This window comes from Mesoplodon mirus, assembly GCF_964341445.2.
Source record: "Mesoplodon mirus genome assembly, chromosome: 2".
NCBI classification, from domain to species: Eukaryota; Metazoa; Chordata; class Mammalia; order Artiodactyla; family Ziphiidae; genus Mesoplodon; species Mesoplodon mirus.
Window position 1 is genome coordinate 205562937 of NC_138977.1, and position 26237 is coordinate 205589173.

At 39.8% G+C, this 26237-nt stretch overlaps 1 protein-coding gene across 4 annotated transcripts in view; it reads right to left on the bottom strand.

The window, feature by feature from the left end:
* The window catches only part of CFAP43 (cilia and flagella associated protein 43), a 104501-nt gene that overhangs the window by 9570 nt on the left and 68694 nt on the right, over positions 1–26237 (bottom strand). For all 4 annotated transcript variants that reach the window (XM_082631708.1, XM_082631707.1, XM_082631709.1 and 1 more), the window contains 13 exons: positions 22139–22243; positions 19874–19990; positions 18755–18982; positions 16970–17176; positions 15974–16063; positions 15595–15675; positions 14843–14968; positions 9344–9463; positions 6406–6513; positions 4531–4617; positions 3755–3843; positions 1926–2139; positions 712–824 (listed from right to left, as the gene is read on the bottom strand). In XM_082631708.1, coding sequence (XP_082487834.1) covers positions 712–824; positions 1926–2139; positions 3755–3843; positions 4531–4617; positions 6406–6513; positions 9344–9463; positions 14843–14968; positions 15595–15675; positions 15974–16063; positions 16970–17176; positions 18755–18982; positions 19874–19990; positions 22139–22243 — 1685 coding nt within the window. The remainder of the gene's footprint in view (positions 1–711; positions 825–1925; positions 2140–3754; positions 3844–4530; positions 4618–6405; positions 6514–9343; positions 9464–14842; positions 14969–15594; positions 15676–15973; positions 16064–16969; positions 17177–18754; positions 18983–19873; positions 19991–22138; positions 22244–26237) is intronic.

Consider the following 26237-nt stretch of genomic DNA (forward strand, 5'->3'; position numbering starts at 1 on the left):
GTTTGCCTATTTGATTAAGTCACAGGAATGTGAGGTATAGTATAGGGAATATAGTCAATAAAATTGTCATAACTTTGGGCTTCCGTGGTGGCACAGTGGTTGAGAGTCCGCCTGCCAATGTAGGGGACAAGGGTTCGTGCCCTGGTCTGGGAGGATCCCACATGCCGCGGAGCGGCTGGGCCCGTAAGCCATGGCCGCTGGGCCTGTAAGCCATGGCCGCTGGGCCTGCGCGTCCGGGGCCTGTGCTCCACAACGGGAGAGGCCACAACGGTGAGAGGCCCGTGTACCACAAAAAAAAAAAAAAAAAAAAAAAAATTGTCATAACTTTGTGTGGATAGATGGTAACGGCTTATCATGGAGATAATTGAGTAATGTATAGGAATATCAAATAACTATGTTGCGCATCTGAAACTAATTTTGTAAGTCAATTATGCTTCAAATTTTAAAAAAGGGAAAAAACGAAATTGAAGAGTTAAAAAAAAACCTTGACCATTTGCAGTAAGAACAGTGGGGCATGTAGGCAAATTTCATTCTGAAATAAGGTCTTATATAACAAAATGCACTTTCTCAAAGAGAAGTTACAAAGCCATGAATATAGGTGAGCCAGTGCCAGCTGTAAACCAGTGAGTCAGCATTCTCTCCCTGTGATAACACAACCTAATTTAGCCCTAGATTTTGAATAAATGAACATGAATGAAAGGTTCAAATTACAGGATGAGCTCATGGAACACTTTTTCAATTTCATGTTGCACCTTCTCATCATCCTCAGTTCTCCTCTGGAGGAAAGCCACCATTTCTGTTAAGCCAGCTGCTTTCTGCTTTACCTGAAGAAACCAAACCACCACATCTCAGAACATACAGAGCTTTAGAAATAAAAGCAAACTAATTTTAAAGAACTTTAAAAAATAGACATCTTTTAACTTTGTTACAAAACCTTAACAAGTCCAACTTTCTAAGAAATAAACAAAAATTTAAATCCTGCCATTATGCAATATAAGAAACCCAAAACTTACATGGTACCTCCCATGAATAATTAGAAAAGTATCAAATTTGCTTCTCACTGAAAGACAATATGCAAGCAACTAGAATTTTTCTTATATCTTATCATCTTAGATAAAGTTTTACAATCATGGATACTTTAACAAAAATATGACAGCCTGACGCATGCGGCACACAATTTAGGTAATCTGGCATCAGGGCGGGGGCAAGGTGTGGTCAAGAAGCAGCAAGAGGAAGGAGTCTCTTCCTAATTAAACACAGTCTCAAACTGCTACCCTTTGTCACATTAACAAAATATTCTAGCAAAACTATAAAGCTGACTCTGGTGAAATATAATTCTTCTATGCAAAAAGGGATGAGGACTACTCAGGACCAGAGCAGACAGGAGAAGTTGTATCTACAACAGTGTTGTCCAAGAGAAATGTCGTGTGAGCCATCAATGCAAGCCACATATGTAATTTTAAATTTTGTAGGAGCCACATTATACAGGTGAAATGAAACAGATGAAATTAATTTTATTATCTTATTTAATACAATATATCCAAAACATTATCATTTCAACCTGTAAGGAATATAAAAAATATTAAGACACTTCCCCTTCTTTTTTTCATGCTAAGTCTTCTAAATCTGTGTGTATTTTCCAGTTACAGCATGTCTCAATTAGAACTGTCCACATTTATTTCAAGTAAAAAATAATCCCGTGTGGCTAGTGGCCATCAGTTTGGGTCTACACGTACTTAGCCCTCAATAGGACTGAGGTTAATATTTTATTTCTTTATCATTATTATTAATATTACTAACTACTACCCTAGTGGGAAAACCTAAATATAAGTAGCTTTTCTAGAAGCACTGACCACCATAAACTATATATTTGATACTAGTACACTAAATGAAATGAAATAAAATAATAAAATGTTATTATATACTTTCTGTTCATTTTCCACTTTTGCTCGTCTGGTCATGCAGAAATGTTCCCAGATGGAGGGGTCCAAGCCTTCTGGCATGTTATTAATACTGTCCAAGTCATCCATGGCTTTCATTAACTGGGCAAAGGCATCCTTATTCAATTTCCCAGATCCTGGTCGCTCTCCAAAAGGCACAAGACTGGTCGTATCGGAATGCACTTTTTGTTTGTGAATCCTGGTATTACCAATAAAAGCCCATCAACCTTTCACATTCTCACATACAAAAAAAATCACTGTTAAATTAATGTAAGCCTTAGCAGAGGTGTGACACTGCATGAGAGTTTCCTGTGGCTAGTGGGTGGATTACCCCAAAGAGAAAAGCACCCACTTGGACCTTCTTCCATCCTCTCTGGATCCCCAGACATGACCTCGGCTGGACTATAGATGTCCCCAATTGCTGTCAGCACTGGCAGTTTTACCTGCACTAGAAAATGTCTCCCTTCTGGGCATTTTAAGCAGGTAGGTAAATGCCTGAGGGAAGCGTGGATGTCCCCGGGTTCTGCCCCATATATCCTCTGCTGGTATCCTTGTTGCAGGTGAGTAGCCTGGAAAATGTTCAGATATATGTGCAACTGGAGAAGTGCCTCTTTTTATCTACATTAATGGATTAGTTTTGTTTCCCTGACCTGCAGCTGGGAAGAGAAGGGTACAGAGATTTGTACCAGGCACTCACTCTCAAGGTGATTTACAATACGCTGTGAAGTTACTATTGTTATCCTCTTGTTCTAGATGAAGGAAGTGAGGCTCTGAGAGAAGTGACTGGCCAAGGCCACAGGTCTGATAGATGTGGAGTTAGGATTTAAAGCTAATTCTGTTGGACAATAGAGTTTATGCTTTTTTCCACTGCTGCCTCCCAGTATATGGGAGGTCTCACTTCTTTCTTCACAGGCTTATGTAACTCACTCCTTTAAAAATAGGGAAACAAAGACATAAGGCTTGCTCTAGACTGAATTCCTCAGGTTGCATGTAACCTGTCAAAGGTGAGAGAATGAGTTTGCATCTCAGACACAAATGAACCTATATCTTCGTGACAAACTCCATGATTCCTACATTATGTCTGATTAAAAATTATGGAAATCTGAACTGATAAAAATTTGGAAATGTGTGAAATGTAATTCTAATGCTACTCTCAGTATAAAAATCAGATATTTTAGAACTCTTCTGATAATGGTTATTTTCAATCATTTATACTGGCATTTTTCAAACTTTGTCTTGAACACAAATCACATGAGATGCTCTGAGGAAAGGGTATTTGTGGTCGAATAAGTCTGGAAAACATTTCCTACTCTATTTCTTATACTTGGGGATGCAAAGGCTACAAAAAGTTCTGAAATGTTCTTCAGTAAAGAAAATCTTTTAACTTTATCTTTTTCAACCCAGCATTTCCTTAAACTTATTTTGTCCTGGAAGCCTTTTATGTGTAATTCCAGTTCATACTGCAAGCGACTCATACTTGCTGGAACACATCTTGGGAAGAACAGTTTATAAATCTGTCTGCCTTTTGTGTCTTACGAGGAACTACTTTCATATATAAAAGAGAACCTATAATAGCACTATGATTACCTAGATACTTTATTTTTAAATAGTAAAAAAGAAATCCTTAGTCTTCATTGCCTACTGTAAGATATAAGGATGATCTTTAACAAACTGAGTTATGATCAAGACACTTGAACATTTTCACATAAAAGATGTTACACTGAGTATTACGAACTAATTGGGAGAAAAAGCTGACATCTAATAACGCTTACAATTTTTTTTCTCAAAAACATGATAGCAAAGAGGAAACAAACCTTGGTCGGCGTTTAAAAAGTTTGTAGAGTATATCCACCTGGTGACTGGGAATTTCAGAAAATTCCTTTTTAAAGCTGCGATCTAGAACCTAAGGGAAAACATATCATTGACAGGATTGTAACTTTGTTCAGAAGGCTTTTATGTGTTGACAATACTCTTTAAAATATAGGTTGTATCACTTTGATTTTAAAAATCCATGAAAACTTGGTTTATAACCTTGTTAGAGGGTGACCACTCACTGTGCAAGGATTTAACAAAGATTTACTTGGAACAAGAAGCACCTCAGTAAATTTAGAACATTACTTCATATAAGAGGTCTTAGAAATCATTCAGAACTGAAGTTTCACAAAATGATATTTACCTGTAAAACATGCAAGTTACCTCTATTTTATTCCATTCCGTTCTATTCTATTCTTCTGTTTGCTTTTCTATCCTATTCTTTTCCATTATAAATCTGCTGATCATAGCCTACTAAATTGATTTCATAACCAACTAATGGGGCTTGCAACCTGAAGTTCAAAAAGCTCCAAAGTCTAGATGAGCTCTCTCTTTTTTGTACAAGAGAAAGCTTGAACGAGAGAAGTTTACAAAAATTTATTTTACACAGTGATTTTTAGAAATACACAGTGGCATAGAACGAAGTACACCCATAACTGTGAATTACAGTAGGAGAAAAATCTATGAGGAAATTAAATTATATCCCTCTTAATCTTCCCCAAATCCAGGCAGCAGCAACTCTGTTGCATTAGCGAGTGGGTGAGACGACAGCTCTCACTTTGTCTTCCGCCAGTAAGTTGTCGTAGTGTTCCTTGTACATATCGAGGTCTTCTCTAGATTTCCGGATGGCCTCTGTAGTCTGGCTCTATAATAACATCGGGAATAGAAGATTGGAACTGGAGATTTTTCAGGATAAACAAAAATATTGGGGATACTGAAAAGAACAAGGAATTCCCTAGTACAAGATAAATGTGAAGTGAAGTATCAATTACAGATAACGTTCACAGAAGAAAGTAAACTGACTGGAGACTGAAAGGACAAACATCCACTCACCTGTTTCGAAGGGTAGCCAGCTCTGTATGTGAGTGTGTAAGTGACTAGGGAGCACACTACACTCTTGGCAGGGCAGTATGGATGATGAAATTGCACAGGCTTGGGAGTTGCATGGACCTTGGTTCTGAGAGACTGAATATATAAATGGGCAACGGCCAGACCGTACATAAAGTTAGAGCCCTGACCCATAACCTACAACCAGCCAGGAAGTGAAACCACAGCCTCTGCAGCGATTGGCCCTAAACTGCCAGGACTTGGTCAATAACTTTCAGCTTTCCTAATTTTTGCCACCATTTTCAACTTAGGACCAACCAGAGAAAGCCAAAGCTGCTTCCTAAACCAAGCACATAGGTTGCCAAGCTTCTAATTAACTTGCTCCAGGCTTCTCCATGCCAACTACTTCAAATCAGGGAGTAGCCGAAGCCCTCTCTTCTATTCATTATAAAGCCTTCTCATCCCCTGCCTGCCTTCGAGTGTCTGCCAAACACAAGTGATGGTGGCTAATTCCCTTACTATACCAAGCTCTGAATAAATAGTCTGCTTATTCTCATTTGGAGGGTCTTTATTTATAACTACAGTTCCAATTTCTGGTATGTTACACACTAGTGAGTGACTTAGCCTGTTACCAGTCTCTCTGAGATGGACTCCTCATCTACAAAAGAAATCCCATACTCTGCAGGGTTGTTATGAGTAGGGTTGTATTTAGAAGGTGCTTTGCATATGCTCTTTAACAGACTGTTGGCAACAATAATTACATATGTCATTTGATACTTTATATCATTCATAAATGTCATTTATTAATACTAATAAAAGCTGACATCTTTTGAAAATTATTATGTGACATGTATTTTGTATTCATTGTCTCTTTAATGAAACATATCTATTCATGCTCCTATTTGAGTTTTTCAAAATATGACAGCTTTTCATTCTATAAGCTAACCCATTACTTATATATTTAGTGAAACTTAGGGTGCCAAATGGTCCAGAGAGAACAATATTCCCTAGAGAAGAGCTTGAAAATAGCTTTAAAGGTTATGTGTCTTGTCCAAGGTCCCATAGCTAGTCAGTGGTTAAAAGTGGGCCCCTTTGGGGCTTCCCTGGTGGCGCAGTGGTTGAGAGTCCACCTGCCAATGCAGGGGACACGGGTTCGTGACCTGGTCTGGGAAGATCTCACATGCTGCGGAGTGGCTGGGCCCGTGAGCCACGGCCACTGAGCCTGTGCATCCGGAGCCGGCGCTCTGCAACAGGAGAGGCCACAACAGTGAGAGGCCCACGTACCACAAAAAAAAAGAAAAGAAAAAAGTGGGCCCCTTCAACCACGAAGCCACATGGCCTCATTTTATAAATCATATGTCATATGAAAGTTACATAGTTCGTTTGACTAAATGATTGCAGACGCAGAATCACATAACTTTTTGAACGGATTGGAGTGGGCACTTTCATCTGACCCTGGGGCAAAGTCCCAGACAGGGAGCCAAGGAACGCACACAGTTGAGTAGGAATGTAGAAGGAAGGAAGGGGCTAGGCATGTGAGCTCTTGTTAAGAGGGATCCCCTTTGTCAGAAGATGCTTGTACTCAGGTATCAGACACTATACTTACTTTCTCCTCCTGCTTCCTTGCGAGGTAGTTCTGCAGGAAGGCTTCTCTGGAGCTTATTTCTTCATCCAACAGTAGGGAAAACACAAGGTTGTTTATTTTCAATTCCTCCTATAGAAATATAAAAAAGGGGGAAAATGATCAATATGCCTACCTTTGAAAGGATTTCCTATTGAGGGTCACAGACTTGGCACTCATCAAGCAAGTTTATGACATACAAGTAAGAGAAATTCTTATTAAGAAGAAGGGAATATAAACTTGCAATAACTGCTCAGTTGTTTTTACCTTTTTCAATTTTCATTGTAAGATAAAACACATACATAGGAAAATACGTAAAACAAATGTATAGTTGAATGAGTTATTATAAAGGCAAAACACCCTTGTAATCACCACTCAAGAACTAGAACTTTACCACTTTACCAGAGCCCTTTCCATGTGTCCCCATTCTAATCTCAACCCCGATGATAACCATTGTCCTGACTTTTATAGTAATCACCTCTTTATGTTTCTTTGCAGTATTATTACCCAAATATGTATCTCTAGGCACTACTGTATAACATGCTGGTGAAAAAAACTGTCACATTTTAAAAGTGTCTTATAATCCACAGGTTCCCTTTCAGCCCTTTCTTTTTCTCACATTTATTTGCAGTTATCTGTAGTTTCACCTAGTCTGGGTTTTGCTAACTGCATACTTATGGCAAGTTTTTCAGAGTCCTTTATCCCATGTATTTCCTGAAAATTGGCAGCTAAATCAGAGGACAGATCAGACCTATGTTTGATCCTTTTATGAAGATCATAAAGGATATTGTACTTTTGGATCAGGAAACAGGTAGTATCAAATTGTCTTTCTTTTTGAGATGTTAGCAGCTGTAGATCTCAATGCCTGGGTCCATTAATCCACTGGGAGCTGCAAAATGGTGATTTTATATTTCTATCATTCCTTTTTCACTTACTGATTGAAATCCTCTTACAAAGGGATGCTTCTCCCTATCTATTTGGTTACCTAGCAGTGTAGTTCATACAGGAAAACAGTAAATACTTGACACTTTCTCTTTATTAGTTTTTAGATAATAAATTTGTTATCCTTTGATGGCATTTTTATTTTTAAAATATCACACATTCATTAATCTAACAAATTTGATAGGTTTCAGTTAATTGCAATTATTATTATTGTTGAATCTTAAATTGTCCCATTTAGGGGAGCTTTTAAAGTTGACTCCTGAGTCCTTTTGATGTTACTTAGTAGTCTTTGATAGTTTCCTCATTGTCTTGTATGAAAAGATGTTCTAAGTATATCTTTTTAAAATAACAGCTTTATTAAGATATATTTCACAATCCATACAATTCATTCCTTTAAAGTCTATAATTCAATGGTTTTTAAAAATCAGATTCCCAGTTGTGCAACCATCACCACAATTTTAGAATATTTCATCACTTCCAAAAGAAACCCGTTAGCAGCCATTTCCCATTTCTCCCCACACCTCCCAGAGGCCTTCGCGCCTCCACCCAAAGCAACCACTAATTAACTTTCTGTCTCTATGGATTTGCCTATTCTGGACATTTCATATATATGGAATCATTCAATATGTGGCCTAGAGTGTCTGGCTTCTTTCACTTAGCATGTTTTCAAGGTTCATCCATATTGTAGAATGCATTATTACATTCTTTTTGTAGCTGAATAATATGCCATTATAGGGATAAACCACATTTTATTTATCCATTCATAGTTGTTGAACATTTGGATTATTTCTACTTTTTGGCCATTATGACTAACGCACTCTTAAGACTAATGCTGGAGCATTCATTCCCAATCTCCCCCCACCCAACTACCATATGCATACATCCCCTCCCTGCTGGGCCAGTGATTATGTTCTTCTATCTGTGGCCATGATAACTGAGGCACAGCCCCTCTCCCATGGCTATGGGTCTTGCTGGGTCCTGGTAATAGTGCCCTTCCCTTGCCTCTTTAACTCTAGGGAAGACACTGGCTTCCCATCGTTTCTAGTCTCTGGCTGTTTCACCATTCTTTACTGTTTCTCTTAACCCTGCCCATACCTCAGTGAAGAGTCCCTGCATTACCTCTCTTAAATGTAACCCTTTCAGGGTACCATTCCTATTAGGACCCTGACAATACAGACATCCTCCTGGAGGTTCCTTAACCTCTCCCATCTTTTTTGGTTGACCCCTTTGCTTTGGTGAGATACGTCTTCCATTAGCTTCCAGAGAATGGGTGCATATAAATTTTTGAGACCTTGCATTTCTCAAAATATTATTCTCCTTTCACATTCAGTTGATAGTTTGGTCAGGTATAGAATCTAATGTTAGGAATAATTTTCCCTCAGAATTTAAAGCCTTCATTCTTGGTCTTCTTGCTTCTAAGTTATTGTATGCTTCATTTATATTCTTACTGCTGAATCAAATTAAGTCAGATTTTTCATCTGATCTTTTGGGGCATGTACATTATTCATTCAATCAACATACAGGATGAACCCAGCCCTTTGCTAGTTGCTGGAAATACAAAAATGAACAAGACAGACTCAGTCCCTACCCTCATGGAGCTTATAGTCTTGGGAGCATTAAAAAGTGATTCACAATAAATTAAAATTCAGTTGTAATAAGTGATAGGAAGTAAAAGAACAGAGTATATAACAAGAAGATCTAACCTAGTCTGGAGGCTGACAGATGAGTAGATGTAGCCCAGGAAGCAGAGAAGTGGGCAGAGTCTTACTGCCGCGTTGGGAGGAAGGAGATGTGAACAGGAGGCAGAGAACTGAGCATGGCAAGTGAGGGGGGTGGGCACAGATGAGGCTGGAGCAGGAGTCATGGCCAGCGAGTGCAGGACCTGGATGCCAGACAGGGTGTTGGTCTTTGTCCTAAGAGCAATGAGAGGCCTTGGAGGCTCCTTAAAAGAACAAGTCAAATAAGTAAAGCTTTTATTTACCTGGCTGACAACCATCTCCGCCCTCACTCTCCTTTCAAAGAGTCTTTTCAAATGTTCATCAAAATTCTGTGTGCTTTCTTGAATAGAGTTTTGAAGTTTCTTCATTTCTGTTTCTAATGACTAAAAGGAAATCAACAGCAAAGTTAACATTTAGGAACATCAAAGTGGTTGTTTGATGTAAACAACCTAGGAAGTGGTTGTTTGCATTTTGCTAAAACAAAGGGGCAGGTGGAGGGCAGGCCTCCTGAGGTACTCTGGGCTCCCCCTTTAACCAGAGATGTTTCTGCTGGGTCTGTTATATTGTGAATCTGAGATTTTTGCTTAAAAAAGATTACACTGGAAAAAAAAAGTTAAAATCACTGATCAGGGCTAATGATGCAAGCAGACAGAGGTCTAGTAAAACAAATTACAGCAAAGTTTTCCAGAAAATTCTGACTCTCTCTACAGGACAGAAATTTCCAGGCACACACTGGCCCTAAGAAATCTTGGTTTGTTTTTTTAAGTTATGAATACAGTTGGTCGTTGAATAACATGGGTTTGAACTGTGTGTGTCCATTTATACGCAGATTTTTTTTTCAACAAATATGTATCACAGTACTACACCATCCACAGATGGTTGAATCCACAGATGTGGAGGGCCAACAGTAAAATTACACTCGGATTTTGGACTGTGAGGAGGGTCAGGGCCCCTAAGCCTGAGTCATTTAGGGGTGAACTGTATATATACATATTTACGTTATTTATACTCTCTCTTGCTTTCTGTATGTTTTCTCCCTCTAAATAATTCTACGTCAGAAGGAAAAAGTACCACCTCCTTCTTTAAAATTCCAACAAGACTTAGCACTAAGCACACAGTAGGTAAGTAGAAAGATATAAATTTACATTTTTAAAGAGAATGACATCTGCAGATCAATCCTAGACATAGTGTTACAAACTATTTTTACCTTAAGAAATTTTTGGTAACTTTTAAATTTTGATATAACTTCAAATTTACAGAAAAGATGCAAGAATAGGACAAAGAATTCTCATATGCTTTTAACCAAATTAATCAATGGTTAATATTCTACCCCATTTCCTTTATCGCTTGCTAAATCTCCCCCCTTCCTCTCTCTCTCTCTCTCTCTCTGTCTCTCTCTGTCTGTCTCTCTCTCTCAACCATTTCAGAATAAGCTGCAGACACTTGAATACAGGCTAATTATTTTGGGGTCTGCCACTCAGGTTAGGTCTGTCTGGCGTTTCCTATGCTTAGACCAGCATGTACATTTCTAGCAGGAATGCTCCACAAATCATGTTGTATCCTTCCCAGTGCACCACTTCAGGAGACACAATGCTGCTTCATTTCACTTTGGCTGATGTTAACTGTGATCACTGGGTTAGGTAGCGTCTGCTAGTTTCTCTATTGTACCATTCCCGCTTTTCCATTTGTAATTGATTTGTGGGAAAATACTTGGAGACTATGTAGAAAATCTTGTTTCTCAACAAACTTTTAGCATCCATTGATAATTCTCAACTGAATCAACTATTACTATGATGGTAGAATGTCGTTATTATTTTAAATTTATTTTAAAAAACCAAGTTTTCTCTATGCTGGTTTAATAAAGGAAGAGACTAACTCTGGGAAGATTATGGAGAGAGAAGTTTAGCAAAATGTATAGACATATATGATACAAGGAGAAACACCGCCTAAATTAGGCTAATTAAGCAATGAGGAAATATTAAAAATAAAACAAATACAGCTCTGGGCCAATTTGCTTATAATAATTTATGACACTATCTCATAGGAATGGAAAAATCCTATGAATTGTGGCCTCCTAGTAGTTGTTTATCAAGTTCAGGTGTTTCTGGATAATGGCAGCATCATTATATGGCAAATGGCCAAAGACTCAGCCTCCTGAGGCCAGATTGTCCAAGGGTCCCCTATGTACCCTTCTTTAAAACACTGAGTTTTCAGGCCTTTGAAGCTCTCTGGTCTGAAGGGAACTTTTTTTTTTTTTTTTTGCAGTACGCGGGCCTCTCACTGTTGTGGCCTCTCCCGTTGCGGAGCACAGGCTCAGGATGCGCAGGCTCAGCGGCCATGGCTCACGGGCCCAGCCGCTCCGCAGCATATGGGATCCTCCCGGACCGGGGCACGAACCCATATCCCCTGCATCGGCAGGTGGACTCTCAACCACTGCGCCACCAGGGAGGCCCTGAAGGGAACTTTTTATGATATCAAAACGGCCTTTTGCTAAAACTGTTCTTCAGATGCCCCACACTCTCCTCACTGCAGGCCCTTCTCCATGCTTTTCCATCTGCCTGCTGTCCTTTCCTCACTCTTCAACCTGTTCATTCTTTCTCATTCTTCTAATGTGAGAACAAATGCCACTTTCTCAAGGAAGCCTTTCTTGGGTCCTGTCTTGGGCACTATCTTGAGTCTTAGCAGCAAAGTCTGGTACAGGATTCCGGTGCACATGCTTTCTGGAGGGAGTGCTCTTTTGACACCTATACGGGGGTGAGGGAAATAGGTAGGAAGGGGCAGGAGCTGAGCTATGATGTGCTCTCAGGTGGCCCAGCCCTGGCCTGATTCTCAGGGGTATAAGGGTAATAGAGAGGCTCTGCTGACCTGTCCCAATTTGAGCCAAGAGGGCTGGACTTTCATACCCCCATCTCATCAGTCAATTGCTGGCTGTTCTGGGTGGGAGCAGTGGTATAACCTTGCAGTGTCTCTGGACAATAATGCCCCCTTGGTCAGCCAGGGACAAGACTCCAGTGGCCTTGGGTATAAGCCTTTAGCTGCAGCACTCACAGCAGCAAAGGGATGGGCAGGCCAGCCTGTAAAGGGGACCAGGTGAACACCCTGATCTAAGTCAGTGCCTCTGTGTTTACTGTTATAGATGGCATGTGAACTTGTCCTTCCTAATTTATCACACTGTAGTTAAGTAATTATTTTGTGAATGTCCAGTTAATATATAACCCCCTTCACCACCAGATAGTGAACACTGAGGGTTGAGGGCTGTGTCTTTCTATTCACCATGTGTCCCTTAGATCTAACATAGTGCACATAGTGGGAACTCAAAGAGTATTGGTTAAAAACACAAGTTTTTCCATCAAACATTCCTGGGGGAATCTAATTTTGTCTAAAATGTCTGTATCAGATGCTGAAAAACGAGAAGCAGGGGAGGTGAGAGATGGGAGACCAAGCAGGAAGGATGAATATACAATGCAGAATCCATCACATTAAGATTTGCTCCCATTCCCGGGACTTCTCTGGTAGTCCAGCGGTTAAGAATCCACCTTCCAGTGTGGGGGACGCGGGTTCGATCCCTGGTCCAGGAATATCCCACATGCCATGGAGCAACTAAGCCTGGCCACCACAACTACTGAGCCCATGCACCGCAACTACTGAGCCCGCATGCTGCAACTACTGAAGTTCCCACGCCTAGAGCCCGTGCTCCGCAACAAGAGAAGCCACCGCAATGAGAAGCCCATGCGCACCGCAATGAAGAGTAGCCCCCGCTTGCTGCAACTAGAGAAAGCACAGTTGGCGTGCAGCAATGAAGACCCAACGCAGCCAAAATATAAATTAAAAAAAAATTTTTTTACAAATGAGTGAAAAAATAATTCAGTGTCAGGGAAGTAGGTAGAGGTATAAAATGAGATAAGATTTGCATTAGTCAATAATTGTTGAAGCTGCATAACGGGGTCATTATATATGTTTGACATTTTCCATAACATAAGTTTTTTTAAAAAAAGATTCTTTTAAAAGAGGGGAATTAGAGACAGTGAACATCAGTTTTTTGAGGGGACATTGAGCAGTGGATTGAGAAGAAAGTGGAGTCAAGGGAGTGTTTTTTCTTTTCTTTTAACTTTTTATTTTGAAATAAATTCAGACTAACCCCAAAGTCACAAGAATAATAGAAAGAACTCCAGAATCCCATTCAAGGGAGTCCTTTTTTCTTTTTTATAAGATGAGAGATGTATACAATGTGTATAGCATGTGTCTATGGAAAAATCCAGTAGAGAGGGAAAACTGACGATGCAGGGAAAAGGGGCAAATTGCTGGAGTAACAGCACTGAACAGGTAAGATGGGATGGGACCTAGTGCACGAGTGGAAGACCAGGCTTGGGCAGCTGCAAGGCCATTTCACCCATAAGGAACAGAAAGGCAGGGAGGATCTCTGGATGCAATGCAGGTAGGTGGTAGATGTGGCGGGAGAGGCGTAAGGAAAATCTCTTTTAGTTGCTTCTCCTCTCCCAGTGAAAAAGAAAATAAGGTGAGAGTAAGTTGACAGTCAGGTGTTGGAGGTTTGAGGATAGGGGAGAACACATGAAGTAGCCCTCTAGGATCTTGCTAGGATCTTGTAGTCCACCCACCAGCAGAAGCTGCACCATGTGGTTACTTGTTAGAAATGCAGAATCTCAGGGTCCCTCTATGTCCTCAGAATGACGGACTCTGAATTTGTATTTTAAAAAAGATCCCCCAGGTGATGTGGATTAAGCTAGGGGGAAATTGAAAGCTAGGGGTAATAGCATTGTTGAGCAGCTTTAGGGACCCAATAAAGATTAAGGTCATTAGACTGAAACCAGTCAGTATTTTTCCTTTACCCACTGCATGGTGCAGGTGCAGAGAAGGTTGAGTCCTGGTTTAATCAAGGCTGAGGTTTTACCAGGTGAGCATGGCCAAGGAGCAGGGGGTGAAGGTGTAGGCAGCAGACTATTTTACAGTGCAAGACTGTGGGGTAAATGGCACCACTTTAGGCATCTATACTCTGTAACTTCTTGAAATCTTTACTGCATTCAAAACCACTCATTTTGGACAATACACAAAGACATTGTTAGAGGACTGCAGTGAATAAAAACAGGGACAAGTTAACAATACGTTCAAAGGAATTGTTCACCATAAAGCTGACAAACTGCCTTGCCTCAAATGATGGTATGATTTTACTTTCTTCACGGAAGAATAAATATCATTTACTTGGTTGTATACCATCACCTTTTACATCTCTATTATAATTGTAAGCACTTTTAATGTGGGAATGTTTCTTTGTGATGGAAGGATAAAAGTGGGAGACCTGCATTGCAAAAATCTCAAATTAGAACTTTATTGACTGTGTCATTTTCCTCTCAAGTCTTTTCCTTGAAATTGAGAGCAAGTCAAGCAACAGTATACAACTCAAATTGATGTAGACAATAGAGAGCAATATCTTGCAGTGCCTTGAACATACTACCATAGGTGTTCATTAGATATTTGAAGAATGAAGGAAGGACCAAATGAACTGTAATGATGTGAAATTTGAAATCAATAAGAACTTTAAAAAATTGCTATATGTTCTTTTCGTTTTAAATTGTACTAAGCCTTTAAATTTATCTCCTCTCGCTTCTTCAAATTCTCTTGAGAATTTAAGCCAAAACACCATCCCTAGGCTACTAAAGACACTGAGAAAATAAAGAGCACTTCATTTGAAAAGATACTGAAACAAAACCCTTGATAAGGTAGGTTATATTCTTTGCTCTTCTGACCTTTCTATACTTATCTCTTTCTTCATTTAATTCCTTGACTTTTTTCTCATACTCTTTGAATTGTTTCCTTTCCTCTTCAGACCACAAAGCATCAGGTTTTGACATGAAAGCAGGTGGAGGAATCACCTGAAGAGATAAAGGAAAGAATATATTCTAGGTTAAACATAAGTATAGCAATACAGTAAAACTCAGAGTTATTGTTGCAGTTAAAAAAAAAGAGCCCTTTAAAAGGGTATAGTTCTTCACATTGGCAAGGCAATGACCTAACACTTTGACCAAAGGATATGAAAAAATGTTACAATGGTTTTTCTGTCACTTAAGCGAGGGCAAGCATTTTGGGATGTACCCTGACTCTTGGGTGACAAGTTCAGAAGTGTGAGTTGATATCTTCATAGCTAGAACTACGCCTGAGCTCCAGGGATACCTATGTCAGGTATCAAAGGGAATGTTTCTTGGTGTATCTGGAGAATTAGAGGTGCAGTATTATCCCTGCTTTCTGTAGAGACCCAAACAACTGTGGTTGTTTTTTTGTTGTTGTTCATTTGTTTGCTTTTCATCAGATTGGAAGGCAAGCCTGGTGTTTCAAACTTCCTCTTCTTTGCCTGATGTGGTAAGTTTATAAGGTACTGGGGGGTGGTATATTTGTCGCTGTAGAATTTCTACAACTCAGGTTCACATGGGAAAAAATGGTCACATTTAAGTAGCTCTTTCCATCCCATTCCACCTTCCACAAGGATGACCAGGAATCTCACCATTCTCAAAATGTCTTCTTTCTTGACTTCCAGAACTCCTCCCATCATGTCCATGAGGGCTCGGCGTCTTGTGTTGGGGCCCTTGGGAAAAAGCCAAGGTCAGAGAGGGTCACTGAGACAGAGATCTGACACTCCAGTGGCACTGGAGACAGCCCCCCTGTCCCCAATGTTAGAATGACTGCATTTAGGATTGGGGAGGGTGGGCAGTGGCATGCATGGAGGGGAGAAGAAGAGGCCACTGAGATTCCAGTGACTTCTGACCACAACAAATGCCTTGATGTGTTTCTATGGTGGAGTACAAGACTATTCAACCAAATTAGGAACAAATATCCCTAAAAGGAAAAGGGTCTTAGGTACCATTTGAAAAAAAACTGCATACCTGTGACAGAAGCACTCGCTCCATTTCACGGGTCACAAGCAATTCTGTTTTGGCTTTTTGCCATGGATTAATATGTCTCTGGGCTATAATCTGAAAGAGAAAATGTGGTTTCCTGCTGTTATTCTTACAAAATTCAAGCCATACCTCCTTTCCACACACCAGGAGGAGGTTAGAAGGGATTAAGGAGATAGAGGGACTATCCAGATTTTGCAACCAATTTCCTATCTTGGAATGAAGATGAGGTCCAAAATGAGAGAGTTAGAAAAATAGATAGTTACTGTTAACAGGTACTGTATAAGTGTTTGTTATTACTTCTAAGCAACACTATTATCTTTTGCCCCAAAGTAATCAAGATGGTTTCATGTGAGCAAGGGTATTCTCTTTGAGTTACTTTTTATAAATGAAATATGATTATATTTGAATTGTTTTCTTTAAGCATTTATTTGTAACTGCACCTTTTAAGAAGGCTGTCCAGTGAGTCCCTTTCTCTGGGACCCATACTACTCTAATGGCTAGATAATTACTGGAGCTCCATCAGCCTCATTCCCATTATGTGACCCAACCTCCATGGGTACAGGTGCTGGACCCAAGCTGGACCAAGAAGCCCCTTCCCAGGTGAATCCAGAACTAGGACTAAGAGATTATAGTTTGGACAAGTTGCTCTCTTGAGCATAGGCGATATAACATAGAAACTGCTAGAGACAGCTGAAATGCAGAGAGAAGTGAGTCAAGAGATGAAGAAAGAGTACTTCTGGACTCTCCACTAGGTTCCAGTGTGTGGTTCCTGCTTCTTGGTGTCCAAATCTTCTCTGGACTCTATGGCATTCATAGAAGAAATCCTCATTATTGCTGGGGCTATGTTAACTGTTTTTGTTACTTATAACCAAGAATGCTACCTTATACGGTTGCTTCTGGTAGCAAAAACAAGAAGAATAAATAAGAGCCTGGAAACTGTCATGAGAAAGAAGGGAAGAGATGATGTACGGATAATCGTACCTCAGTACTTTCCACAATAAGGGTTCTCTCTGGCTTCTCACAGTCCTCAAATTCTGGTTGCCAGACTGATTCTTCCAACTCCAGATCCAAAACGATTTCTTGAATTCTTACATTTTTTTCCTTCACACGTGCAATTTCAATCTCTTTTTGTTTATATGCCACATCAAACTCATTATTGAAAGCAGTTTTTACCTTGTAAATAATATCCTAAAATATCAATATGTTATTATAAACACACCATGTATTATACCCTTACTGGCAACATGGTCCCACAGCTTTACTTCCCCTCCAAAATCACTTTACAAATTATAAGCAAAGTAATCTTTCTCAAATACTGTTTATATTAAGTCACTTCTTGGTTCAGTAATCTATAGTGGCATCCCACCATGGGTAAGGTTAAGCAACATCATAACTGTTATACTACAACGTACTTCCAGAAATGTATGAGGTAACTCAGTGTGCAGGTATATTGATAAGTGGGTAATGACTACTTGGAGGCTCTTTGGGCTATTCTCTCTACTTTTGTGTATGTTCTTAAAAAAATCCATCATAAAAATATTTAAAAAGCAATATTCGGTATTAAAGTTGGGAAATATCTTTTCTTTGGAACCAGGTTTGGGGAGAGGAGGTGAGGAAAAGATGGCCTATAGAGATCTGGAGAATCTTCCAGAGAAGAACAACTACACACAATATTCTTCCTCTGTATGGACAGGTCATTTTCAGGTAGAAAGGGAATCCAAGCTGTCCAGTTGGATCAGCCAGTTACTAAGGTGGATGTGGGTCCAACTGGATTGCCCCTAGCTCTGCTGATGAGAAGAATGACGGGTCAAACTAAAAGTCTGACTTTACCATCAGACTTCAGTCTATATATCTATCCTACTGAAGATGAAACCATTAAAGCAGGGTAGAAAATGATCTTAACGGCTGGCACCAGAATTTCTCTCAGGCTGAGATTACTTTCTTGTAGGAAAACACCTTAATAAAGCAGCAGGAAGGTGAGACACTGAGGGCATAGGTCAGCAGAAGCTAAGCAACAAAAGGGATAACTCAACAGTTCTCAGTATAAATGAACACGAATTTTAGGTATTGGAGGAGACAAAGAAGAGAAAAAGATAGGAAGGGAGAGCAGAGTAACACAGCAGGAAGCTAGAACTCAAATTGCAGACATGGCTGAAGGACCTTCAGGAGTACGAATGGCCAAACATTAAATTTCAAACCATCTGCATTGGTGCAATCTCAGTTACTGAGTTTTCAAAAACCTTCAGTAGGCATGTACAGGTGCGTTCTGAAACTGACTTGTTTGGTGGAAAGCAAGGAGTAGGAGCTTAGAGCCTGAAGGACACCATACCTTATCCCTGAGCCCCAGCACTTACAGAAATCTTACAGAGGAAATTGTATTTTCCTAGATTAAGGAGATAGATAAGCATTCACATCTTGATCTTACAAGGAGGTCCTAATTGATATCTGGGTTACCTAGAAGGTGGCATTCAAGGATTTCTTTTATCTTTGAGTTTCCCGAAGATCTAAGTAGAAAAATGGTTTGTGGTGTTAGCCAGTGGAGGGTGCTCTTTAGAAAACCTGGTATCACAGAACCCACTCCAAATGGATGAAAACAACTCTTGTCCACGAGCTCTGTTTAAAGAACATGGATGCTAGCCATGTGGATATTTCTCTGTGTACTTTAAAGACATCATTTGATTGGCATTAGATTTCAGTTTGAGCCTTTGCAAGACACCTCATGGAAAGTTTTAGAGATTTACAAGGGTAAAGAAAAAATTCACCCACTTTCAGTAATATAATTTGGTTGATTTTCTCCTCTCTGGAATGAAGTTCCAGTTGGCTTGACAACAAAGAGGTATGCACCCTAAAATCGGTACTCAGACTACCAAGCAGGTAATTGGGCAAGTTGGTATCTTTTGCTGTCCCATCTTCTTCCTCTTCTTCATCCTCCTCTTCATGATGCTTTTTAACCAAGGTAATTGCAGACTGAACCTCTACAATTTCCTTCTGTAGCTAAATATAGAAAAAGATGAAATGAAAGTTATGCAATTAGAAGAATTCTCTAAAGGGCAATTTTGGGACAACTTAATTATTTCAACAATCATTTTAAGATGTTAATTGTCTTGCCAACAACTGAATTTAAAGTGATGTCTTGAACCTGCTGAAGAGAAAGCCTCAGAAATTGATAGACTGTAGATAAATCATAAGAGTAAAAATTCTTCTTGATAGTGTGTAATATTCATATTTTTCTGTCAGGATGACAGCTGCTTATAAATATTTTGAGTCTTTCTTGGTACTTAAGCATTAAAAAATATACTTTCTCTTCCTATTTTACAAAGGAACTTATTCACATAGGACTGGTATGTGTATGTAAAAAGAATTAAGCATGCCTTCATTTTAGTTTTAGAAAAAGAATGGACGCAAAGTTCTGGCCAAAATGAAACTACACCAATTGGGCAGTGTTTTTAAGTGGTTTGACAGAGATTGATGGGGAAAAAAAGCTAGGATTGCTTTAGGAAAACCATAAATCCCACCAAAACAGATTCTACTTCATCCTTGGCCAACTATCTTAAAACACAATCCCCAGTGATAAGAGGTGGTAAAAAGAGTATATGTGGATGAAGAACTTCTGACTGGGACAAGAACAAAATCCCAAATCTCAATTTTAAAAGTATATCATCATATTTGAGGGATAGCCAATGTTGTTAGGATATAGGCTCCTTACATGGATATAGGCTCCTATATTCATTAGAATATATTCCTACACATAAACAAGGAATATAAATATAAACACAAACAATATCTAAACGTATTTTAAGTAGTATTCCAACTCAAATCTGTATGAAGGAAATCTTGAAACAAAACATGTCACTTATATAAACACATATATATTTAAAATTGTACTTTAAGACACTCTGCTTCAATCTTTTTTTGCTGCACAACTCTCTTCAATTCTTTCAACTCTTCATCTGTGCGTTCTTTCATTGGGAAGTTCTCAACCACACATGGGATGTGAAAGCACTTGGGAAAAAAAGAGCAAAATGAAATAAATCCATTTTTAGAACAATTGTGTGTATCCGGGGCAGAGTGGGGCATGTTTTCTCTCATCAAAATTAATCCATAGGTTATCATGCATGAGTGAAATGGCCCATGGAAGCTTTCTTTAAAATAAAACAATGTAGAGATTATCACACTAAGTGAAGTAAGTCAGAAGGAGAAAGACAAATACCATATGACACCACTTATATGTGGAATCTAAAATATGGCACAAATGAACTTATCTACAAAATAGAAGCAGAGTCATAGACATAGAGAACAGACTTGTGGTTGCCAAGAGGAAGGAGGGAGGGAGAGGGATGGACTGGGAGTTTGGGGTTGATAGATGCAAACTATTACATTTAGAATGGATAAACAACAAGGTCCTAATGTATAGCACCGGGAACAATACTCAATATCCTGTGATAAACCATGATGGAAAAGAAAATAAAAAAAGAATGTCTATATGTGTATAACTGAGTCACCTTGCTGTACAGCAGAGATTGTCACAACATTGTAAAACAACTCTACTTCAATTTAAAAAAAAGAAATAAAATAAAACAATGTATGCCTTCAGTATTGGTGTAAACTTTGTATAAAAAATACTGTGCTTTTGTGAAAGATTTATTTCTAGAGCAGTGCTTCTCAACCAGAAGTGATTTTGCTGGCCACTGTCCCCATCCTCTCCAGCCTCCCAGGGACATTTGGCAATGTCTGGAGACATTTTTGATTGTCACTGATTGGGGTGGTGGAGTCTGCTGGGGCCTGGTAGATAGAGGGCAGGGATGTTGCAAAATCCTCCAATCCTTGGGTCAGCCCCTACAACAAAGAATTATCCAGCCCCAAGTGTGCCATTCTCAAGAAACCCTGTTTTAGAGCAATACTCAATCACATAAATGGAGAGTGACCAATACTTCATTATCTAAACAGGGGGCATATTTGAAAGTGAAAAAGGTGCTGTTAATAGTTACTCTAGGACCACAGGCATAAATTGGGACTCTTGGTCACCCTACACAAAGAGGGAAACTGTGTTGGGAGGAATCTCAATAAAAAGGCACAAAAAACAGTCCTTTAGAAAATGTGAAGGCAGGGGTTTCCCTGGTGGTGCAGTGGTTAAGAACACCTGCAAATGCAGGGGACATGGGTTCGAGCCCTGGTCCAGGAAGATCCCACATGCCGCGGAGCAACTAAGCCTGTGCATCACAACTACTGAGCCTGCGCTCTAGAGCCTGCGAGCCACAACTACTGAGCCCTCGTGCCTAGAGCCTGTGCTCCACAACAAGAGAAGCCACCACAGTGAGCAGCCCACACACTGCAACAAAGAGTAGACTCCCCTCACTGCAGCTAGAGAAAGTCCGTGCACAGCAGCGAAGACCTAACACAGCCAAAAATAAAAAAATAAATTTTAAAAAAAGGTCATAAAAATCTCACTGTGAATATTAAAAAAAAAAAGAAAATGTGAAGGCAGGTACAGGTAGAAATGTGAATAATACACAGAGCAACTAAGCCTGTGCGCCACAACTACCGAGCCTGTGCTCTAGAGCCAGCGAGCCACACTGCTGAGCCCAAGTGCCACAACTACTGAAGCCCGTGCGCCTAGAGCCCATGCTCCACAACAAGAGAAGCCACTGCAATGAGAAGCCATGCACCGCAACGAAGAGTAGCCCCCACTCACCGCAACTAAAGAAAGCCTGTGCACAGCAACAAAGACCCAACACAACCAAAAATAAATAAATAAAATAAATAAATTTATATAAAATAAAAGAAATGTGAATAATATTATGTCTAGTTTTCAATCTGTGTGGAATGTGAGTGAAGTGGCTTTTTGGAATAGACAGATATTGAGACCCGGATGCAGGTGGTGTCGTAGAGGAAAGAGGGAAAGAGGTGCTGAAACAAAGCTTAAGAGATGCTGGCTTAGAAGCACATGGGGACTGAGCAGAGAGTAAAGAACGAGACAAGGGAAAATGACACATCGAGGTGGAGTCAGTACAAGAAGGGGCAACATGTGCTTCGAATGCTTTCCTATATATGGATTTTCTTAAACTTTTTCTTTTTAAAATTTTCTGCCATGAGACTTTCCATGAAAATTTTCATTGGCAAAGGTGTTGTACCTGAAGTTCTATCTGTTACCTTAAGAGCTCGGCCTTTCACAGCCATCGAATTCCAGCATTCTCCTTTGATAAGTTCAGCCAAATATCTCTTGGCTAGGTTTTGCATCTCAGCATCCTTTCTTATCTTAAGGAACACAAATGAAGGGAAAAGTAAGAATGAAAATGTGGCCTCAAAAACAATCTCAATTGTAAAAACCAGATGCACTTGGAGGGGGATACTTCCCTGTCTTTGGTTTAGTCTGGAGGCTTAGGATTCCATTCCTTGAGGACTAGGGTGTCAACACAAACACCACTAAGGCAGGCAGGTCCTACACAGGAGCCAAGGCAGGTGTGTGGGCAGTTGCACAGCCATGGTAGCTGGATAGCTAACACACACACCATCACAGATCTGGCTGGTTGGCACAAGGTGGTAAAGCAAACCCACTGTGCCAAGTCTTCCTGTTTTATTAGAAGAGTTTGAAATATGTAAATGTTGGCTTAATCCTTGTCAATGTATATTTGAAGTGGCATTTTGTGACCTCTGTCCTGGGGTCTTTATTGCACTATATTCTTCTATTATTTATGTCCACTGTGAAATGAATGTTCCACTATTCTTGGGGATCGTATGATGTACCTTTTGCCATTTAGAAACATATGTTACATCAATTAGTTTTACCTCCTTAAGTGATTAAGTATTCTTATTTTAATAAAGTTTACAAAAAGAGCTGGCATGAAAGTGACACCTAACAATCCTTAGTCCTTAGGGTCCTCTTCAGAAACTTTAAAAAAAAATTTTTTTACTTAAGTATAGTTGATTTACAATGTTGTACAGAACCTCTTTTTTTTTGCATTTCACTTTGTTGGCAGATCGTTAGCAAACTAGCTGAAAATAATATCTCCCAGATTAGAAAATGTCTTATTTATTTATTCATTCATTACTCATTTATTCATGTTTATTTTATTCACTGTCTGAACAAATAACTTGTTTAATTTGCGTTTTACTTATTTTTGATTTTACCCATTGAGTTAATGGCTAATACAGTTTTAAATTATTTTTTCTTCTTCTTTTTTTCCAGAGATCAAAAATGTTCTTTATTTAGAAATAAAGAAGGTATTTGATGGGCTCTGGACATGATGGTAGACTGGACATGGCTGAGGAAAGAATCTCTGAGCTAGAGAATGTAACAATAGAATCTTCAAAAACATAGAATTCCTTTATTCCTTTTTAATTTCCATGGAATCTGTAGTGATGTCCCTCTTTTATTCCTAACATTAGTAATTGTACCTATCTCGTTTTTTCTTAGCTTAGCTATAGGCTTATTCATTTTATCAATCTTTTCAAAGAATCGGCTTTTGATTTCATTGATTCTTTTTTTTTTTGAATTTTATTTTATTTATTTTTTTATACAGCAGGTTCTCATTAGCTATCCATTTAATACATATTAGTGTATACATGTCAATCCCAATCTCCCAATTCATCACACCACCACCACCACTGCCACCGCCACTTTCCCCCCTTGGTGTCCATACGTTTGTTCTCTACATCTGTGTCTCTATTTCTGCCCTGCAAACCGGTTCGTTCATCTGTACCATTTTTCTAGGTTCCACATATATGCGTTAATATACGATATTTGTTTCTCTCTTTCTGACTTACTTCACTCTGTATGACAGCCTCTAGATCCATCCACGTCTCTATAAATGACCCCATTTCATTTCTTTTTATGGCTGAGTAATATTCCATTGTATATATGTGCCACATCTTCTTTATCCATTCCTCTGTTGATGGGCATTTAGGTTGCTTCCATGACCTGGCTATTGTAAATAGTGCTACAATGAACATTAGGGTGCATGTCTCTTTTTGAATTATGGTTTTCTCTGGGTATATGCCCAGCAGTGGGATTGCTGGGTCATACGGTAATTCTGTTTTTAGTTTTTTAAGGAATCTCCATACTGTTCTCCATAGTGGCTGTATCAATTTACATTCCCACCAACAGTGCAAGAGGGTTCCCTTTTCTGCACACCCTCTCCAGCATTTGTTGTTTGTAGATTTTCTGATGATGCCCATTCTAACTGGTGTGAGGTGATACCTCACTGTAGTTTTTATTTGCATTTCTCTCATAATTAGTGATGTTGAGCAGCTTTTCATGTGTTTCTTGGCCATCTGTATGTCTTCTTTGGAGAAGTGTCTATTTAGGTCTTCTGCCCATTTTTGGTTTGGGTTGTTTGTTTTTTTAATATTAAGCTGTATGAGCTGTTTATATATTTTGGAGATTAATCCTTTGTCCGTTGATTCATTGGCAAATATTTTCTCCCGTTCTGAGGGTTGTCTTTTCGTCTTCTTCATAGTTTCCTTTGCTGTGCAAAAGCTTTTAAGTTTCATCAGGTCCCATTTGTTTATTTTTGTTTTTATTTCCATTACTGTAGGAGGTGGATCAAAAAAGATCTTGGTGTGATTTATGTCAAAGAGTGTCCTTCCTATGTTTTCCTCTAAGAGTTTTTTTTACAGTGTCCAATCTTACATTTAGGTTTCTAATACATTTTGAGGGTACTATCCTGTTCCATTGATCTATATTTCTGTTTTTGTGCTAGTACCATATTGTCTTGATTACTGTAGCTTTGTAGTCTTAAATTATTTTTCCTTAAACAGCTGTTTTGGCATATTAATTGTCAGAACCTGTCTGATTCCCAGGCTCCTCCATTCCTCCCCTTGCTACTCTTGAGGCTATTTGATCAATCCCTCCAGAATAATGCGAATACTGTGTCTAGGTGGTCATTACTGGGCTTTGGTCTTTGCCCTATTGTTGAGATCCTGACCAGGGTGGGCTAGTAGCCCGGTCCCTTTAGGACTGGGATCCTTAGCTCTTCCCAGGGGTTAGTGTTCTGCTCCCAGGTGGATTTATGGCGCCATCTGCTAGCACTGTTCTGTTCTGGACTGTCTGGTTCTACTATCACGCCCAATCTAGGGCTGATATCTCTTCAAAAGCCCGGAGCTCAGGAAAACTAAACAACGTGAGGGAAATGAGCATGTGAAGAGCCTTTCTCTGTACCAAAGCCTGTGACAGAGGATCAAGGAGGCTCCTCGAGGGATGCACAGGAATTTGATAAGCAGCAAGGGATGGGGGCATCTGGGGCAGAGGCACAGGGTGGGGGTCAGGTGGGCAGAGTGGCTTCATCAGTGGTCAGTAGGTCAACAGTCCAGAGGAGCAGGTTCATGGGGCCGAGTGGTCAGACAAGAGCTTGGAGAAAAAAACAATGAGAGGGTGAGCATAGGGGCAGGCACCTAAGCCGAACTCATCTTAGAGTGATCAAGATGAATGGGCTGGGAGGATGTGGTGCCAGAATAGGAGGTGGCATTCCAGGCCTGTGAGGCCAGGGCCGAGGAGGATGAGCCAGAAGTCTGGTGGGCAGACCAGGACTGCTTACCTGCTCAGACTCGAGTTGTGGGCTCCTAGCCAAGTGACTCGAGCACCTAAGCCTTAGTTTCCTTAAGTGGGGAGAACAATAACCTACATTTTTGGATTGCTGTGATGATCAAATAACATTCAAAAAGCCCCTAGATTGGTGCCTATCTGCTATAATAAGAAAAAGGGATCATTTCTAATAGCTTCCTGTTGTATGTTTAAAAACAAAAGCCAAATTCTTCACCACAACATACAAGGTCTTCAGAGCTGGCCTCTGCCTACCTCTCCCACCTCATTCTGTGAGGCCCTCTCCTGTCCACTGTGCCACAGCCTTTCTGGCCTTTCTGGCCCTGGAATACACTGAGCAATTTCTGCCTCAGGGCCCTTGTTCTTGCTGCTCCCTTTGCCTGACATTCTCTTTCCTCAGATCTTTGTATAGCCAGCTCCCTCTCTTCTCTTAGTTTGCAACTGAAAGGTCCCCTCTTTAAAGTTGTCTTCTCTGACCACAGAAGTAGATCCCCCACATCTATTATCGAATCTGGTTTGTTTCCATCATATGATATATAGAGATTTGTTTATGGTCTCTGTTCTCTACTGGAGTAGCCCCATGTGGGTGGGACCTATCTGTATTATTCATTGTATCCCCAGCACCTACAGTAGTGCCTGGCATGTAACAGGTGTTCAATAAATGTTGCAGAATGAATGAATGGATGGGCGAATGAACATCCAGGTGAATTT